This window comes from Lytechinus variegatus, chromosome 1 (genome assembly GCF_018143015.1).
Source record: "Lytechinus variegatus isolate NC3 chromosome 1, Lvar_3.0, whole genome shotgun sequence".
Lineage (NCBI taxonomy): Eukaryota > Metazoa > Echinodermata > Echinoidea > Temnopleuroida > Toxopneustidae > Lytechinus > Lytechinus variegatus.
The window spans coordinates 68,415,582-68,433,717 of NC_054740.1; the positions used below are offsets into that span (position 1 = coordinate 68,415,582).

Consider the following 18,136-nt stretch of genomic DNA (forward strand, 5'->3'; position numbering starts at 1 on the left):
ACACCTGTTACTGAAACCATTATGACGTCCATCATGTCCGCATTTCCATGAATCCAAGAGTATATTCTTCAATAACATCACAATCTTCATCAAATTCAAGCACTTAATCTAGATCAGTGAAAGACTGACAAAGTACACTATTTTATATTGTACTGTGGGAATGCACTATAAATGATAAATTTCCCTGCAACATTTTATGATTTTCCTTACATATCATGATATAAAAAATAATGATTGAGACCCCACTCCCCCCCCCCACCCAACAACAACAAAAAATCCGGCAAGGTCTCCATCACGAGGAAATTCGGTTACTTTAAAAGTTTAAACTCTCTGGAAAAATGAGTCCATTTTCCACTGGCCTCTTTGGTAGTGACGTCAATTGGATCACTCAATTTAGAGTGCATTTTGAGTGACTACAGTCTCTCTTAATCTTGTGAATGTCATTAACTTCCTTCACTCGATCTTTTTTTTTCGAGACTGTTTGGCTAACAATTACTTTGATAAAATTCATTATCAAAGTAATTGGTAGTTTAACAGAATTATGTACAGGTGAGAAAACGTAAACTCTATTTAACTATATTCGCCTGATTCTACAATGAATTAAATCTTTCTCGAATGTTGGGTTATCATTCATCGTATAGTTTGGGAAACTTAACCCCCCCCCCAAAAAAAAAAAACATTCGGCTTCGTTGCCCTCTCTGTATAGATATAGACCTACATAATTATACATGTATGTCGGCCAATGTACAGTTATGGTAGGGGATATATTGATGGACACTTCATTCTCCTTCTCCCGGTAACTTTTTGAAGTTTTGCGAGCATTATAAGACCAAGACCATACAATGTCGCATTGAGCCTTTTTTGTAGGATACCATGCAGTTTCTGTGACAAACTTTCCATGTGCATGTTCACGCATTATTTCAGGTGTTTAATCTTCAAAATTATTGCTTGGCACAATGCTTCGTCACCACAAAGCTTTCTATTGTGACCGGAGTGGCGTGTAACATTGAAGAAGTGATGTCATCAATCAACTATTAAGGAAACCATGGCAACCAGTGTTCTCTATATGAGCTATCGTCTGGATGACTGATAGCCTCAGATGGTTGATACATTGGAACGATAGTACCGACTATTGTATATGGTGTATAATGGGTACTATTTACTTCTGACGATCATGAGAATGGGACCTTGAAGTGTGATTCGGGGTGGGATGGTGTTCTTGATCATCCCTGCATTAAACTGAGGGGAACCAGAGATAGAAAGAGAAAAGGAGAGAGAAAAGAAGAAGAAGAGGAAGAAGAGGAAGAAGTAGAAGAAGAAGAACAAGACGAACAAGAAGAAGAAGAAGAGGAAGAAGAAGAAAAAAAAGAAGAAGAAGAAGGAAGAAGAGAGAAATTTCCTGTGTAAAAATAGAAGATACCGGTATTATGTAGAAACTTATTTTATCTATATAAACATTCTATTTTTGGGTCTACCGGTGTATCCTTATGATGTACCGTACATGCCGTATGTTCTTCATTCTCTTTTCATGACAGAATTTTTGTTGGTCTATTCAGGCCCTTGCTTTTAGGTCTAGGTTGAAATTGGAACCATGGAGGTTTACATGTACCTCGATGTTGGAAATGGCGATGAAAGTGGATATGAACCGAACGAAAGGGAAAATCATATTTTCCCAAACTGTTGGCTTACGGATATCGTAGAAGACGTTTGTCAAGAAGAACGCACCACAAGGTGCATTCGTGTAGATATATTTCCTAATTGGGGTAATTTATTTAACTGTCAGAGATCCCATTTCGAGAATGCACATACATAGATTGGGAAATAAACAAGTTTTACCTGGGCGCAGTTGTAGTTTTTCTCCCTTTGAAAGGCACATATCCTTCACATTTGGAGGGCTTTCGTGTGCGGCTAAAAAGTTAATCCCTAGCAGCAAACGACTGGTGTATTTGTGTCAATTCGACGCACATATGACAACTCCGACGCATAACATCGTGTCAACATTGAGTAAAATTGATGGAAAAGGATGGATGTTTTTGCTTTTAGTCTCCTTCTCTCCCTTTTCTTGACTTAACTCTCCAAGTCTTCTCCGAGAAGGGAGGAAACTGGCATTTTAGAGCCCTGTCGCCTATTGACACGGTTTGTATTCGATAGCCCGCAGACGATTGATTGTGAAGTTGCTATGTATTTTCCCGCCCATTTTTATATCGGAACGAAATGTTCTTTTATAGATCTTTATTATCATAATTAGGTTGGTTACGAAATATCTGCCAACGTAACGGAAGGATGTCTAAAGGAACCACTCGCCGTACTCGTTGTAATGTGTTGTTATGGTGGGCAATGTTGTAGGCCTACGTGTTCGCAGTTTCTTGTTGGTAGCATTCTGAATTTGATGTACCTCCCAAAGTTATGGCATTTCTGCATATTTCATATCCTGAGCATACCAAAACATAACCAGACTAAGAATATACACTTTTACTTCTTACAGAAGTGTCCACATTTTATAACGGAAAATATATGCAGAAAGAAATACATTGTTTCCATGGAAATATGTTATTACTTAAGGTTATTCAATTTCTATATTGATTACAAAGAAATCTTGATTAATTTACTGCAAATTTGTACCATTTTATGCAATGTCTGTGTTTAAAACATGATTTTTTTTATACGAATTGTTTGTTCTAAAATGTTAATAACATACAGGCCCATACATTATACCCTTACATATTAATTAATTTCTATGGGAATCAATTAGTATAATTAGAATCTATTCTTTTTAGGCCATTTAGTTTTTCTCTGCCCTTCTTTCAAGCCCAATAGAGTGCCTCTTTAGTGATTAATGAGTTGAATCCACCTGATAATTAATGAGAGATATCTTTATCGCAATACTTCCTCTCTTGATGGAGAGAAGAAGAGGCCTGTGCTCTTAATGACAAATGATTAATCAAGCCAGAATGTTATTCGATGTTACGAAGTGTTTGGAATTAGTACCGCGCTGTAAATCAACGCCATTATCGTCAACAATAAAAAAGTTTTCATTATAATTGAATCGCTTCTTCCTGTATTCGTTCAGAACTAATTTAAAATTTCCATGCCCATTTCGCATGAAGGATATTAGTTATCGAGACTTTACTCTAGAAATCATGGTCTGCATTGCTATAACCAGTGTTGCCATAATCTTATCAATAACGGGGTAATTTGTCGTTTCTTTATATTTTGTACATACATGTATTGGATATTTTCTCCAATATCAGCAATTTCATTTCGATTTTCAAACTTTTGTTAAAAATATCCAGATGCAACAGAAGCTCAGCTCGGATAATCTTGACAATTTGGGCACAATTTTATAAATACTATGAAACGAATGATGTGGTTAAATAAATGATTAATCAATTAAACCTGCAGGCTATATAAATTCCACTTTATAACGACTCTTTTTGCAGCTCTTTAATAATTTATGTCAAAAGTATTTATGAACTTGTTTAGAGTTTTAAACAAGTTGTTCAAACTTTTGAACAAGTAGATTATACTTCCAAACAATTAGTTTGTGAAATTTTAACAAGTATTCTAAAATCTTTAAACAATTTTTTTCTAAACATTAAAAAAAAGTTGTTTACAAGGTTCAAACATCAGTTGTCAAGAGTAAAAATGTGTTTACTCAACGTGCTTATACAATTAAACAAACTTTTTTTTACAGTGTAGATAGTTTGTATGAAGGCTGTGGTTAATGAACATTTCAATGTAGAGGTCATTGTATTATAATCAACAATAATTATTTGTTTGAGAATTATATTCAATTTAATACGTGTGGTTATCATGGTTATAGTTTATCGTCACACACCATTGCACGTTGCACTGAATTTTCTTGGGTTTTTCAGTTTGACAGTGTGCTGCAGCTGTATTTCGGTTTTATTCCCAACGTTGCTAAATCCACGTATTTCAAATAAACAAAAAATAAAATGATTAAAGAGCTTGAGACTTGTTGCATTTTTTTTTTCTTATTTCAAATTTATTAGTTCATATCTGTTCGAGATTATCCATGTTCCATGTTTTGAGAGTTCAAACCCAATTCTACATGCATATTTTTCATTTTGTGTGTTATATATTCCTCATAGCATTTATTTCCCAATGGGGGTAATTAGTATATAGCTGTGATTTTATCGCAATTAAATGATGTTTACATGCATGAACCTGTCTAAGATGCCTTTTTTGGATAGGAAAATGTTCGCCTGAAAATCAAAGCCAACGAACCTTTAGATGAAATATTCGTTGCATCTATGTAGAGGTTTGTAAATCTAAATGGTCTCTATAATATTTTTTCTCTTTTACCTGTATTTATGATGTTCATAAATTATGATCGTTAATTATGTTTAGACATTCTACCATTTTAAAAACACCGGTAGATTGAACACAGAAAATATAGAGGAAAATGAACAATCGGATACAGAAATATGTATACCAAATATATGAAATAGATACACACAAACAGACAGACTATGCTATGTCCAATCACTGATTCACTGTGTATCATTTTGTCGTGCTCAAATGACTAACCCAATAATTAGACCCAATTTCATCCCCGCTCAATGTCGCACCAAATTCCAACGATAGCTCGCATACCGATATCGATATCTGGAAGAAGAAGAGAAAAGAGCAACTTGACATTGTTCGACCCCTCTCTGTCGCTTCGACCTTCCGGAAGTTAAGGTTAGCTTATTTTATTGCTCCAGTTTAAAAGGGTAGTCCTGATTTGTTTACGGTTTTCTAATAACTCTGTCAAACTCTCTCTACTTCTGCTCGCCAAATGTCGTGAGAGGGAGGCACGATGCGCTGTATGCACTCAAATATCCACCAAGACCACCAGTACATATAGTCATTGAATGAAAATGTCTGTGGACTATCATGAAAAACAGAATGAATTTCAACCTCAAGCAGTGACGTACAAAATGGGGAGGGGGGCTTGGGGGCTCTTCCCCCCCCCCCCTTGACGAAGAAAAAGAGAGAAAAGGGTGGAAAAGGAAAGGGGCGAAATATATTATTTTTCGAATATAATGTCAAATTCTATCACAAAATTGTATTTTTGTATTAAAATTTCCGAAATGCTTCTCTCGCTCGCATCCTTTTATACATGTATGTTTTACACGATAGGCTATATCTAGCCCCCTCATTTTTTGTTTTTGTTTTTTTTTGTTTTTTTTTTGCTCATTACGCTATTAATCTCAGGCAGTGCTCCACTGGCTGGTCATATAAAGGAAATGAAATAACGCAACTCTGTGAGACGTCACGGTGAAAAAAATAATGATTGCCATGGTAATAAATGGAAATGAAATAATAACCTAATAATAACCTACATGTAATAATAATATCCTGAGGCTTTTCGAACAAATAGGCATACGAGTGCATGCATATTCGTGCATGCTTTCATATTCATGTACCGATCTATAAATAAAAACATGCTGGGTTTTTTCAGTAACCCAGACAAATCGATATGCCCTTAACCCAGCAACGTGCAACCTTGCTGTATGTAATTAAGAATAAATACTCGGCCACTCATCTTCAATTTAGCTTAAGTAAAACTGTCCATGTACCCTGGAGACGAAAATGTATCAAAATCATCTTAACCCTGCAACAAACAATAAAAAAAACACGAGAGAAAAGAAATTTCGCAAGCCTATAAAATTAGCAGAGTCATGAGGTACCCGAGGTCATTCCCAGGAGCAAAGGAAAAGGGGCTCGTAAGAATAAGCAAACGGGTTACTTTTTTCCAGAAAACACCATACTTATTTGTTTAATTAGTTGTGTCTGGGGTTGATTAAGGCCGAGGAACCTACCTATCCGTCACACTGACCATACGCCCTTCCTTGTCTCCTGTTGAATTACAAGGATAAATTGTCTCGTCGTTGGAAGGGTTAAATCAAGTTGGCCCTATACAGCAATGCAAAATGTCCTCTATGGGTATGACCTATCATTTAATACTAGTTCCAACACATAAACGGGAAATCATTTCTGACGATTGCCCCCACATGGGACCTATATTGAGAAAGTACTGCATGGACGCTGCAAAATTTCAGTTGCAGCATGTTCCGACTGCAAACGGTGACGTAATGAGCAAAAAAAAACATTCTGTTCTTTCTTTTATCTCTTTTTTCTTGGTGGTGAAACATTTTTTACTGGCGTTCAGATGGGGTGCTTCAAAGCCCCACCCCATCTGTATACGCCAGTGCTGTGAAATCATACCAATATGCGAAATAATTCCTGGGGGTGTTTCACAAAGATTTAAGTATGACTTAGAGTCGCACTTTAATGCCTAGTTGCGCGCAGTATAAAAGGCATGACAGCATTGGTCAGATCATGCCAAGAGGACGCGCACTATATACTGCGTATTGATCAATAGGATTGCACGTTGCATATCTTGTACGCGTCGACATTTAAGCGCGATCTAAGTCATACTTAAATCTTTGTGAAACACCCCCAGATGAATTAAAAGGTAGTAACTTCGGATACTTAATCACCCTTTTTCTATGGGTACATGTATAAAGTATCATGTGATTGGCCAAATAAAGAAGTTGCAGAATCGAGTTCTGAGTGCGTTGCATAACAGCTGACTTGTACCATGTGTACCTTTAACGCGACTAGTTAACGCGACACATTGTGGAACATACCCATAATTATGATTCATCTGAACGGATTAGTTGATTTCATTAAGAGGTAAACAAATTAAGGGAAATAGACAGCGCCCAGTTTATCAACGGCTAGACTCAACACAGAATTGGGTCGAAACACTTTTCGACGGTCGTGATAATGCGGTCGCTCTTTATTTCCTGTTTATTTATAACGAACTTGTGTTCATGGTGACCATAAAACATAATTTCAAGTACATCATGTATGTACTCTTTTTTTCACTTTAAAAGTGCTCATTTATCATAATGATTGGGGCGTGTAAGTTTGTCGAACTATGAATATCTTTTCAAAATACGTTATTTTGGTTACAAACATAGCCAAAAGACTTGCTCAATATGACATCAATGTCCACTTATGCATATATTGGAGGCCCATAACTTTCGTAAAATTAAAACTTTTGATTATAAAAATATAGTTCTTTGTTTTGAACATCCTGATTTTCACCGAATTTACTTTTTAAAATATCTAATCTATGACAGATCAGATTCGGTCACATATTGAAATACATATTATTTTATTTTGCTTTTTTCGTTCCCTAGCTTGGATTTTTTCTTCTTCAATGCATTGTGTAACCATGGACCTACTACATGTAGGTCTATGGTGTAACATACACTGTATGCTATAGAACTCAACCTCTTGTTTTCCCTATAATTTTGGGTTTCATTTAAAATTATAAATAATGCAAAACATTTAAAGGGCGCTTAATACGGGCAGTTTTAAGCGCACTGTGTTCTGAATTTAACTTCACATGAGAAAAAAATTCAATGGGCATAATAACACAAAGTGTGACAAAAATCATTTAAGAGAGAGAAAAAAACTAACAGATTAAAACTATTTTGCACCTTCAATGGCCGACCTACAACTAGGATTCATTGATTAAAAGGTTACTTTTACAGTTTTTATATTTTTTTCTTTTGAGAGATTTTTATGAAACTTGTTGATTACGTTCATATCATTGCTAGGTTATCTATGGCGTGAAACTGTTTCAAAATCGCAATTCGGTGAATAGAAGTACATGTAAATATCGAAGAGGACGTCTCATCAAATTCAGCCCTGTCAACGATTGGTTTTCATTCTACTTCAAAATGTATCGACAATATATTGTGATAGGTGTTTCCGAGACTTAGGACAAGATATGATGGGTGTGACAGTTCGTACTTTCAATTCCGATTTCGTCTTCTTTATTTTTAGAACGATTCAACTCATGTAGGTGGCCAAGTGTAAGAGAAAGAAATGTCTTGTGAAGAATGATGTCCTGAGCAGCTCATATTCGCGACGAGATTGATTATAACGGGGCCTTCTGGTATAACTTCAGCTTTGTTTTCGGGCATGGGCGTATACATAGAATTTTTCCATGGGCAAGACGCGTAAAAAAAAAAATCGAAGAAACTTTGAAGCGAGGGAGCGAAACGACCGAGCTTTTCATGGGGGCGCATTTGCATTTTCTAAAATGAAAATCATGTTTTCGTGTTATATATCCCATACAACTACTCCATTGGATTTACAATGCGAAATAATGGCGGTGATTTTTTTTTTATTTTAAGTGGGCTATGAATGTCCACTTTCTTCATTTGCCGACGTTTATTCAGGGAAGTGTTATAGACTTCCCTGGTTTATTGATGCCAAGTGAGTCTTGATAAATACAAATAGACAAATGACAGATTGAACCATGCATGAATTAAAAAAAAAGATGTCTTCATGTTTGTATTTGTTTATTCATTTAAAAATTGATTGATAATTCATCCAAAAATGATAGCCGGACGGACGGCGTTCTTCTTGGTGGCTGGCGCATGCTGCATCGCCAATATCCTCCAAACTGAGCTGTTATTGTGACCTGAGCGCCTCTTGGTTTTCTCGCAGGTCAATCTCTGTTTGTTGATGCTGTAATTCAAGTCAGATTCATTCGCCATCATTATCGAATCCATATAATATTGCCATTTATCTTTATATCACAGCCTGACGATGGATTGGCTATTCTTCGAAACCACAGACCATTTTCGTGATTTTTGGTGGGTTAGTTCCTGTGTGTAAGTGACTATAATTTTAGAGGTGTTAGTGGATGCTAGCCTCATTGTTGTCATGGTTGTTGTTTGGTTTTCTTTTTTTTCATCACAAAGATTGATGATGCATTACTATTAAACAGATATATACCATTATCTTTGTGCAAGTAAGTATATGAAGTCTGAAAATGATGAAAAAAGACCTTAAACGTAACCATCTTAAAGTCGTGACCAGGGCTCGAACCTCGAACCCATCACATCACCATGTAGCTTGGGTTACATCGTCTATGTCAAAACACCAACTTTGGTGGATATAATAATGATATTTTCTAGCAATATGATCTTGCTACGATGACAGTGTTAATTATAGAATAAGAACATCAAAGTATTCGCTCGTTAATAACCATTTTTCTGAGTTTTTTTTTATTCAGCCCCGCAATATACATCTCCGTTTTGCTATTATTCTCTCATATTCTAAACACGTTCATACACACGTTGTGATTTCATCTGGGAGGTGGTTTTCTTTGAGATAGACTGATTTTCACGTCGATAAATTATCCAAATGAAATAAGGGAAGTTTGTGCTACCGACACACTTCCCTTAAAACGTCACAATTAATAATCATCAGGTATTGTCGCAGACATGCGCGCGCATTGGCTCAAAATTTACTTGAACTTTGAAGGAGGACTTAACGGGCATGAGGTATAGAGCGGATACACTGTCCTGTAAAATAATGTAAGAGAGACAAATTTGAACAGGAAATACAATGCAACATACTTCAATGTTGTCACCGCTTGTGGAGGAGACCCTACAGAAATGGATACAAGCTTGCTATAAATGAGCTTGCATTAATGGTGGTTGGGGCTTATATTTTATCCTGGAATACATGTAGTTTAGCGCCGACGAGAAGGGAATTTGAATGACAATACATTGTCTTGTCAGTGAGTAAGAAATTTGTGAGTGAAAAATAAATGTTATCGATTAAAAAATGTATATCAATTAGAAATCTATCAATCAAGGAAAATATTGTTAAACTAAATGATTATGAAACACGAATGATTAAATTGTTATTGATACATCCATGTTTGAATTTTCTGAATAAAAACATGATTCCAGTGTATTGGGTCAATGGAAAAGACAATATACATGTATTAGATTTGTCCACTCGGTCTAGAGCGGCGTCTTATCCCTATGACAACCACTCCTCCCCGAACCAGTGAAGTAAACAAACAATGGTGGTTTCATGTAAATTTTGAAGGGAAATGAACTGGTGTTTATAAAGTTGCAACCTCCTGCAGTGTTCTCAGTTCGTTAGCGTAATAGCTTGAGAATGGCACGTATTTTCTTTTCTTTGTTTTCGATTTTGCTCCCACATTCTACTGAATTTCACTTTGATGCATGGTGTCTGCCTGAAACTTGGTGAATACAAAAAACAAACCCGCAAAAAAGTGAAAAATTTCCAGTCCATTTTGTTGATTGAGGATAAAGTTTGGTTCGCTCCTTTATTTTAGTTTAATTGCGACGTTTAATTTGTTGTCCTAAATTATTTGATTTCTGTTGATAATTATGTTCAAATTCAGTATCATTGTTAAGTGAATATGCATGCATTAATTGTTCTTTTCCTAATGCCTTTGGTATTAGTAGATGATAGGCAAAGATGTTGTGGGGGAATATTTAATGCGATTTATCAAAGATTGACAATCATTTCTTCCTTTGTGATTTCCTCTTCTTAAGTGTCCTCAATCTTGACCGGAAATCATGGGGCATGTCCAAGATTCAAGTCTAGGTCAATATCACCGTGTGAAAGAGTAGTCTGAGCTCTGAAACTGGATAAGAGTCTAAATATAAGTTCCGAAAATAGATTCCATTAAAGATTATGTGAATTATATAGGGACTCGCATTTTAGCATTCAAATCCTGCAAAAGTTAGGAGCAGATGTTTTATTTTTACGATTATTGATTCCTAAGGAAATCCCCCTCCCCCCTTCTTAACTCAGAGCTTCACTCCCTCTGTATGAAATTACTATTTTTTCTTCAGTATGTTCATTCGAACACATCTTTATAGTTTTGATTGGTGTTTCAAACAGGAAAGCTTATTACTTTGTATCATGAAATTTATCCCAATTTATGGTAAGGAATTGCTATCATTCCATATCTGTACAGCGCTGCAGGAAGGGGAAAATGATGTACAATAATGCAAATTTGCGTAACTTTAGTCCGGAGAAGGGGGGGGGGTCTGTGACATTTTAAATGAGACTCCTAGATTCTCATAATGCTAAAAATGTTGCTTTGCAAATTACCATATTTTGGGGAGGGGAGTCGTTTACGTCTTTGCTAGCCGTCCTACAACTCTCCAAAAGTCTGTTTTGTCAAAAACTATCAAACATACTGAAGACATCCGCTGTAGATGCTCGAGAAGTTTGGTTTATTTGAAGTCCAGTCGTAAATATGTCAGCGAGATCGCAAATCATACCCCTTTCTCGTTTCAAATACAAATCGGCAAACTCACTTTTTATGAATTTCCCCCCACTTTCGACCATTTCTTCCTCTCTACTTTATTTTATTTGTCGCTTGATCGACTTTAATTTATCCCTCAATTAATTCCTCAATCTCCCCCACTTCTTTCACTAGCATGTCTCTGTCTTGAAACAAAGACGAGCATGAATATATGAGTTTATTTCAAATCACTGTCATATTGCAAATATTTTTTCTGCTTATTTCAGGTGATTCAGTTTTTAGTTTGTTGTGGTTGTGAGTGGGAAAACGAGCATTGATAGTTACGTAGACCATTCCCTATTCGTTCACAGCAAAAACTGTGGTGTTAACTGGTGTACATAGAGGACCACACCAGTTATTTTACACCGGTGTTAAATTGGTGGTGATAGTTTTACACCTATAGGTGTTATCACAACACCTATGGTTGTTACATTTACACTCTTTGGTGTTATGTTCAATCTCTAGGGTGTTATTTTAACACCTCAGGGTGTGGTCCTATATTAACACCACGGTTTTACAGTGTTGGAAGTACCTTGGTCGAACATGCCGAATGGTATCTCAAAATGCACTCGTGAAAATCCGCGGTTCGGAACCCAGCTATACAGCACTCATGACCCTGCATGGCCGAGGTAGTTCCATCTGTATGTAGGCCTACATTCTCGCACTGTTCTGTCTTGTCACGACATTCGGAAGGTGACGTTAGAGGTCGGTTACATATCCCCGTAACGCCGTAACATATAAGTTACAATTAACTGTAGATATTAAATGTGTATCTCTTTATGGCACCGGTTGTTCCATGTCAGTAACTCCTCACACACACAATAAAGGCATTCTTGAGCCTTGAGGTCATCGGGAAATGATCAATTGAAGCGTTGTCTTTGTTCGCAATTGTAATGACTGACTCTTTCACTTGCTCTTAAACAATGATTGTGAATCCTCTTTATCGATTCTTAGAAATCACAATTTTCTCCATAGCGAATAGACCTGTATTCTCAACCACCTTAGGGTCGCCACACGCTCTTACCTACGACCCAGCATGATGTTTAGCTAAAATTAGCGGCCCTGTGAAAATTTGATTCCAATCCTAGCCAAATTGAATTGTTTCTCAGCGGGTCGCGATGAGACCAATTTTCAAATTTCAGGCGAACGTGAGAGCGTTTCGCTCTAAACATCATCTGAATTGAGCAAAGACTGGATTGCTCGAGCTTTTATCAAAAGTAGCGTCCATGTAGACGGAAAGAATATAGGCCTAGAAATCATGTAGATTGTAAACTTAGAAAGTGACGAATGAAAATCATAACATTCTTTATTTATTAATTTGCATTTTATTCCATTGAATTATTTGATTATTTTATATATTCTTGTTGTGCTCATATTTCTTTGGATTGGTATTCTGCTTCTCGGATTTTCTAAATGGACAATGTCGACCGTAAATATGGAATCGACCACCCTCCTTTTTGCTGGCTTTTCAAATTTTCTGGTTGAGAATTTCGCCGCTTTCTACTGTTCAAATGCCGCACATTTAAAATGATATATTTTCTCTCATGTGGTTGCTAAACTCCATCGTGTTTATAATGAAAAGCCCCCCCACAAAAAAGAAAAGAAAAAAAAAACTCATTCTCGCTCGGTCGCTTAGCTCTGTCGCATATACAAAACTTATTAATCCGGGGATTACGTCACAGTTCCCATAGATATTTTTAAAGTCGAACTTGTGATACTGTCGACATTGAGTTGATAATATGGCTTGATTAAAGCAATTTGCTCACTCCTACATGTCATATTATTGTTTGTTCTTTTACGCAATTTGATTGTTGTCAACCTTGCTTTCGTATCCGGTATAGACAGTGGCGTACCGTGGGTCACGGCATTGGGGGGGGGCACCAGCAAAAATTTCGAGTCACTTAGGAAACGCGCGAAGCGCGCTCAGTTGCCAGGTATACTGACCTAATAGAGATATTTAAAGGACATGTAGTGCCATTAAACAGATATGTATCTCACTGACTAGATAATGCGAGCGCGAAGCGCGAGCTGAAAATTTTTGATGTTCAGACCTAAAAAAGGACATTATAAGCAAATTTTTGTAATCATGATCTGTCTCGCTAAACAATGCGAGCGCGAAGCGCGAGCTGAAATTTTTGTATTTATTGACCCAAACAGGGACATTTTAAGGACTATATTTGGTGTATATTGATTTGAAAACGGGAGGTTTTAGTACAACAGGATCATATATCCCGTCAAACAGTCTATGCGAGCACCAGGAACAATAAAGACATAGGCCCTAAGCAAATAATGTTTCATAACGTTATGAAAAAATGCTTCTTACGTAATATAAGATAACACAATATAATATAACATTTTAATGAACAATAATTTCTTCTTTCCCCACTACGTTTCTCTTCCTTTTCCCTCTTTCTCCTTTTCCCCGTTTTTTTTTGGGGGGGCCAGCCGATTGGGGGGGGGGCACGTGCCCCCCATGCCCCCCCCGTAGTTACGCCACTGCTTTCGTATCCGGTATAGAAAGGAGACGATGTAGATATATCCAAATTATGAAAACAATTTTTAAATCAATTTTGCACAATATCAGTTTTAAAAAACTGTTTTTTCAATGAAATATCATAATACATATAAGATAGGATGAGAGGGAGAGGCAGAAAGAATGGGATCAGACTGATATGGGCGGTATCCCATTGAGATTTTATCAAGACAAAACCGAGTCTTCATTAACCTAGATCTACTTCCTATGAACTAATTCACTTTGACTTCTGATATGACCGCTGGGGGTGACTACTATACCGTTTCACTCTCAACATTACAGACACTGGTGTACAGATGGGAAAGTAAATAATCAATAAAGGGAGAAAAGTAAAGAAAGGAAAAGCAAAAGGGCTATAATATATGATGCTGTCAGTTTTCCGTACAATTCTACCACAAAATGAGACTTTTATACGAAAAGAATTTTGCTCACTCGCTTCACTAGCTCGCAGCTTTTTAGAAATGTTGCCTCATGTCTGGTCTCCTATGGTTGCAGACCAAATACGAGCATAACAAAGGAATCAAAACCTGAATTTTGTCCACATCTTTCCTTTTTTGTCACAATTTTCTCTTTTTGAAAAGCGAGAGAAAAAAAGTTGAATATAAAAAAGTTTCTATAGTTTCGTATAAAGCATTTCTTATCATTTTTCAACTGTGGAGGTTTTGAATCCTCGTTATATCGTTCATATTATACCACTAAGCATATACTAGTTGACAGTGGCGTAATGAGCCAAAAGTTTTGAGGGGTGGGATTTAAGGCACAGGGCAAAATAAAATAAAAAGGTGCGAGCGAGCAAAAGAAAAATAATTTAAAACTCTAATTTTGTGATAGATTTTAACATACATGTACACTTAACATGTTGGGCATACACTGTCCACTGTGTTGGGTAATGAATGTTGGTTAAGTATATATATATATATATATATATATATATATATATATATATATATATATATATAATATATATTCTGGGTAATTATTATCCAATTGAGCAAATGTAATACCGAATTATTAGTTTTTATTACCCAATCTGGACAGATTTTAACCAAAAGTTGTGTGGACAGTATGTTTCCAAGTGATGGTTGAAAATTGGGTCTTTTTACCTAATCTTTTTAAGAGTGTGTATTCAGAAAATACCATATTTCACCCTTCTCTCTTTCCTTTTATTCCATTTTCTCTTTTTTTTTCTTGGTCGAGAAAAAATTGGCAAGAGCCACCAAAGCTCCCCACCCCATGTGTGGGCTCTCTACCATTTCCCCGTATACCTGCTCAAATGTGAAAAATCCACGGTATTGTAATTAATATCAATGCCTGTAAATGCTGTATCTTTGCCCTTTCCTCGAACCCGAGTATATGCCAAGATCTGGCAAGACATTTCATGGTCGGACTGCTCATTAAAACACCGAGAAAGCATGCACGTACTGCATCTGACCATGGAGATAACGACAAGTTCATCAATGACCATTACCTCATTCTGTTATCATTATACGAAATGTAATTATGACTCCAAAAGTTTTTTTATCGTCTGATTGTATTTCTCATGATGTTTGCAATGGCAACGCATAATAATGGTCTCCTGTATTTCGCAAATGGATTGCAGTTGCCGATTAATATAAGCCTGATTCTGAAAATAGAAAGTGTGCATGATTATTTTCCTTCATGTAAAATTAACCACATTCTGCATATTGTAAGTACAATGTATATAAAGATGGATGAGAAAAGTACTTGTAATGCAGTAAAACACACATAGGCAATGTATACGAGTCATTGTTGACAATACTACCATGTAAGCCAAGAGTAAGACTTGGCACGCTAGGGAAAAGAAAAGAGAACATTATAACGGCATGATAATTTAGGAGGTGGGTCCAAAATGTAGGGATCATGTTGAAAGGAACCCCAAGGAAACAAATTATAAAGAAAATAAGGGGGAAAACAGTGAAATAAGCAATATCGGAGTAGACCTATTATTTCGAGCATCACACACTCCCATATATTTTTAAAGGACATTTTAGTTGCATTTTAAAGTTTCGCATCATTTCACAAAACAGTTATATGCACATCTCGGTCGGTATGCAAATGAGGAACTGATGACATCACTCACTATTTCTTTTGTATTTTATTATATGAAATATATTTATTTTCTGGTCATTGTCGTGTGTAATAAAGTTTCATTCTTCCCTGAACACGTGGAATTCCATTATTTTAACATTGTGCTTCAGGCAAGGAGGTCCTAATCGTCAAATTCGTAAAAATTTGAATATTGTATAATTCAAACAATAAAAAAACAAAAGAAATAGTGAGTGAGTGACATCATCAACTCTCTCATTTAGATGTAACTGGCTCGTTCATATAACTATTTTGTTAAAAATAAGCGAAACTTTGAAATGTCCTAACTTTCTTATTTTACATCCGAGTTTAATGAAATTTTCAGCATTGTGCTTGTCTGATTTTTCTCTATTGATTCAAATCAACATTATTCTTAGGTGGACTTGACCTTTAACTAACTCGTGTAATGTATTTGCCTGCTCCCGAAAGTTGGTTGTATCGTTTGACGTGGCTGAGTGGTCTACGGCGTGCCGCGGCGCCGACTACACGTAGTCATTTGAAATTCCGGGATTCGATCCCCGGCCACGGCACTTATCCCCGTGAGCAAGGCATTAAATTGACAGTACTCTTTTATCCTGCATTCAAATAAATGGAAAAGATACATGCATTCTTGGAAACTAGGTGTGGACTTTTTTTTGTTTAAGTCGGTTTAAATATGAACAGTCCGATTGTTGGTTAAAATATCCCAATTCATGTTGCATGCCAGTTTGTTTTAACCAGCAGTTGGTATGGTCGTACTTGAACCAACTTCGAAATGCAGGATTAGACGGGCTAAAATATAGAGGCAAATTAAGTTATGAACAAAAGGAGAAATGGAATGAAGAAAATAGAGAGAACATGAAAAACGGCGAAAAAGCAATAAATATACTGGGTCAGTCAAGTATTCGTTACACTAAATACAGGAAACTATTGAAAGCCATGCGTGACAAGGAACCATCCCACGGGAACCCCCGAAAATCCGCAATGTCAGAAGTAGCATTCCATAAAATAATAACTTGGTGCAGCGAGTCGGAAGAGGCATCAAGTTTTTTGAGAAATGATCCCTCTTTTTAACCCCTTTCCTGCGATTCTTCGTTATGATTCAATGCTTTTTATGATGGATCTCTGTATTTCTGATGGGATATTCGGGTGCTGGTGGGACATTTACGAGGTGGTGGGGGAAATTAAATATTTTCCTCACACTCGGAGTGATGACGTCACCAGGGCAGTGACCGAGAAAGAGAGGGAAAGAAAAATGTGTACTTTGGAAAATTGCCCCCATGACTACAGAACCTGTTGAGGGTTAATGGAAAGGTTGCGGTAATGGGATGAGTGTCGACCAAGTGGGCACATGCACTCCACATTATAGTTTATTTTTTTAGGATAATATATATTTAGTGAATATTACGAGCTGCAAGATTCTGCTGCACGCTATGCACGTGTAGATAGGGAGTCAAATGCCCTTTAATACACCCATCCCACTATCATACTAGCCGTACGCATATTTTTTTCTGGGGGCAGGACCGACGCGTACAAATATTTGAAGAAACTCGGAAGTGAGGGAGCGAAGCAGCTGAGTTTGTAATTGGGGGTGATTTAGCATTTTGAAAAGAAGAATTGAAGGGTTCCGTTCACGTTTTTTATGATTTTTTTTTCAAAATTTTCAGCAAAAACATGTATTTTTTTCGAAATTTCGGGGGGGCGAACTACCCCTCTGCCCCCACACCCCCCCGATGCGTATATACGGCAATAACAACCATAAGAATCAACACACACTCACAGTGCCCACCAACAAATATATTTTTTGTATCTAGAATAAATTGTTAAAAAATCGTCTATTGAACTGTTGAATGTTCCTAGATCGACTTCCCTGGATAGAGTCCCCTCAAAGAACCTTATCATCCCACTTGTATTTAGTTATTTTTAAATTATTAATTATTGATCCGTCGAATCCGACAAGGTTTCGGCAAAACGTATAGCCTCCGTCATCAATATGCTAAAATAGAGGTATGTCTTTAGCAAATCAACAAAGCATGATATGCCGTTGGCCATCTTTGTTGATGATAACTTCATTGTCAAAAATATCAGAAGCCATGTATACAGGTGAAGTACATATGCTGACCATATTATGTCCTTGTATATTGCAACGACATTTCTACCTAGACGTCTTCAGTGATTCAAACGTTGATTCATGGTTGGGACTCCATCAGAGGTTTCGCTTCGTCTCTGGTCACTTTGAATTTATGAAGACAACAGTCATCGTCGTGGTGTACATGTAGCTGTTTTGACTATCGCCTTGTTATCAGAGGGTCGTGTGTCCGAATCCCACACTGCGGCCTAGCGTC

At 36.7% G+C, this 18,136-nt stretch overlaps 1 protein-coding gene across 1 annotated transcript in view; it reads left to right on the forward strand.

Annotated features, from left to right (window-relative positions):
- The first annotated feature begins 1,591 nt into the window (after positions 1–1,591).
- The window catches only part of LOC121431669 (protein DVR-1 homolog), a 45,342-nt gene continuing 28,797 nt past the window's right edge, over positions 1,592–18,136 (forward strand). Inside the window, exon 1 of the mRNA XM_041629318.1 lies at positions 1,592–1,731. Coding sequence (XP_041485252.1) covers positions 1,592–1,731 — 140 coding nt within the window. The remainder of the gene's footprint in view (positions 1,732–18,136) is intronic.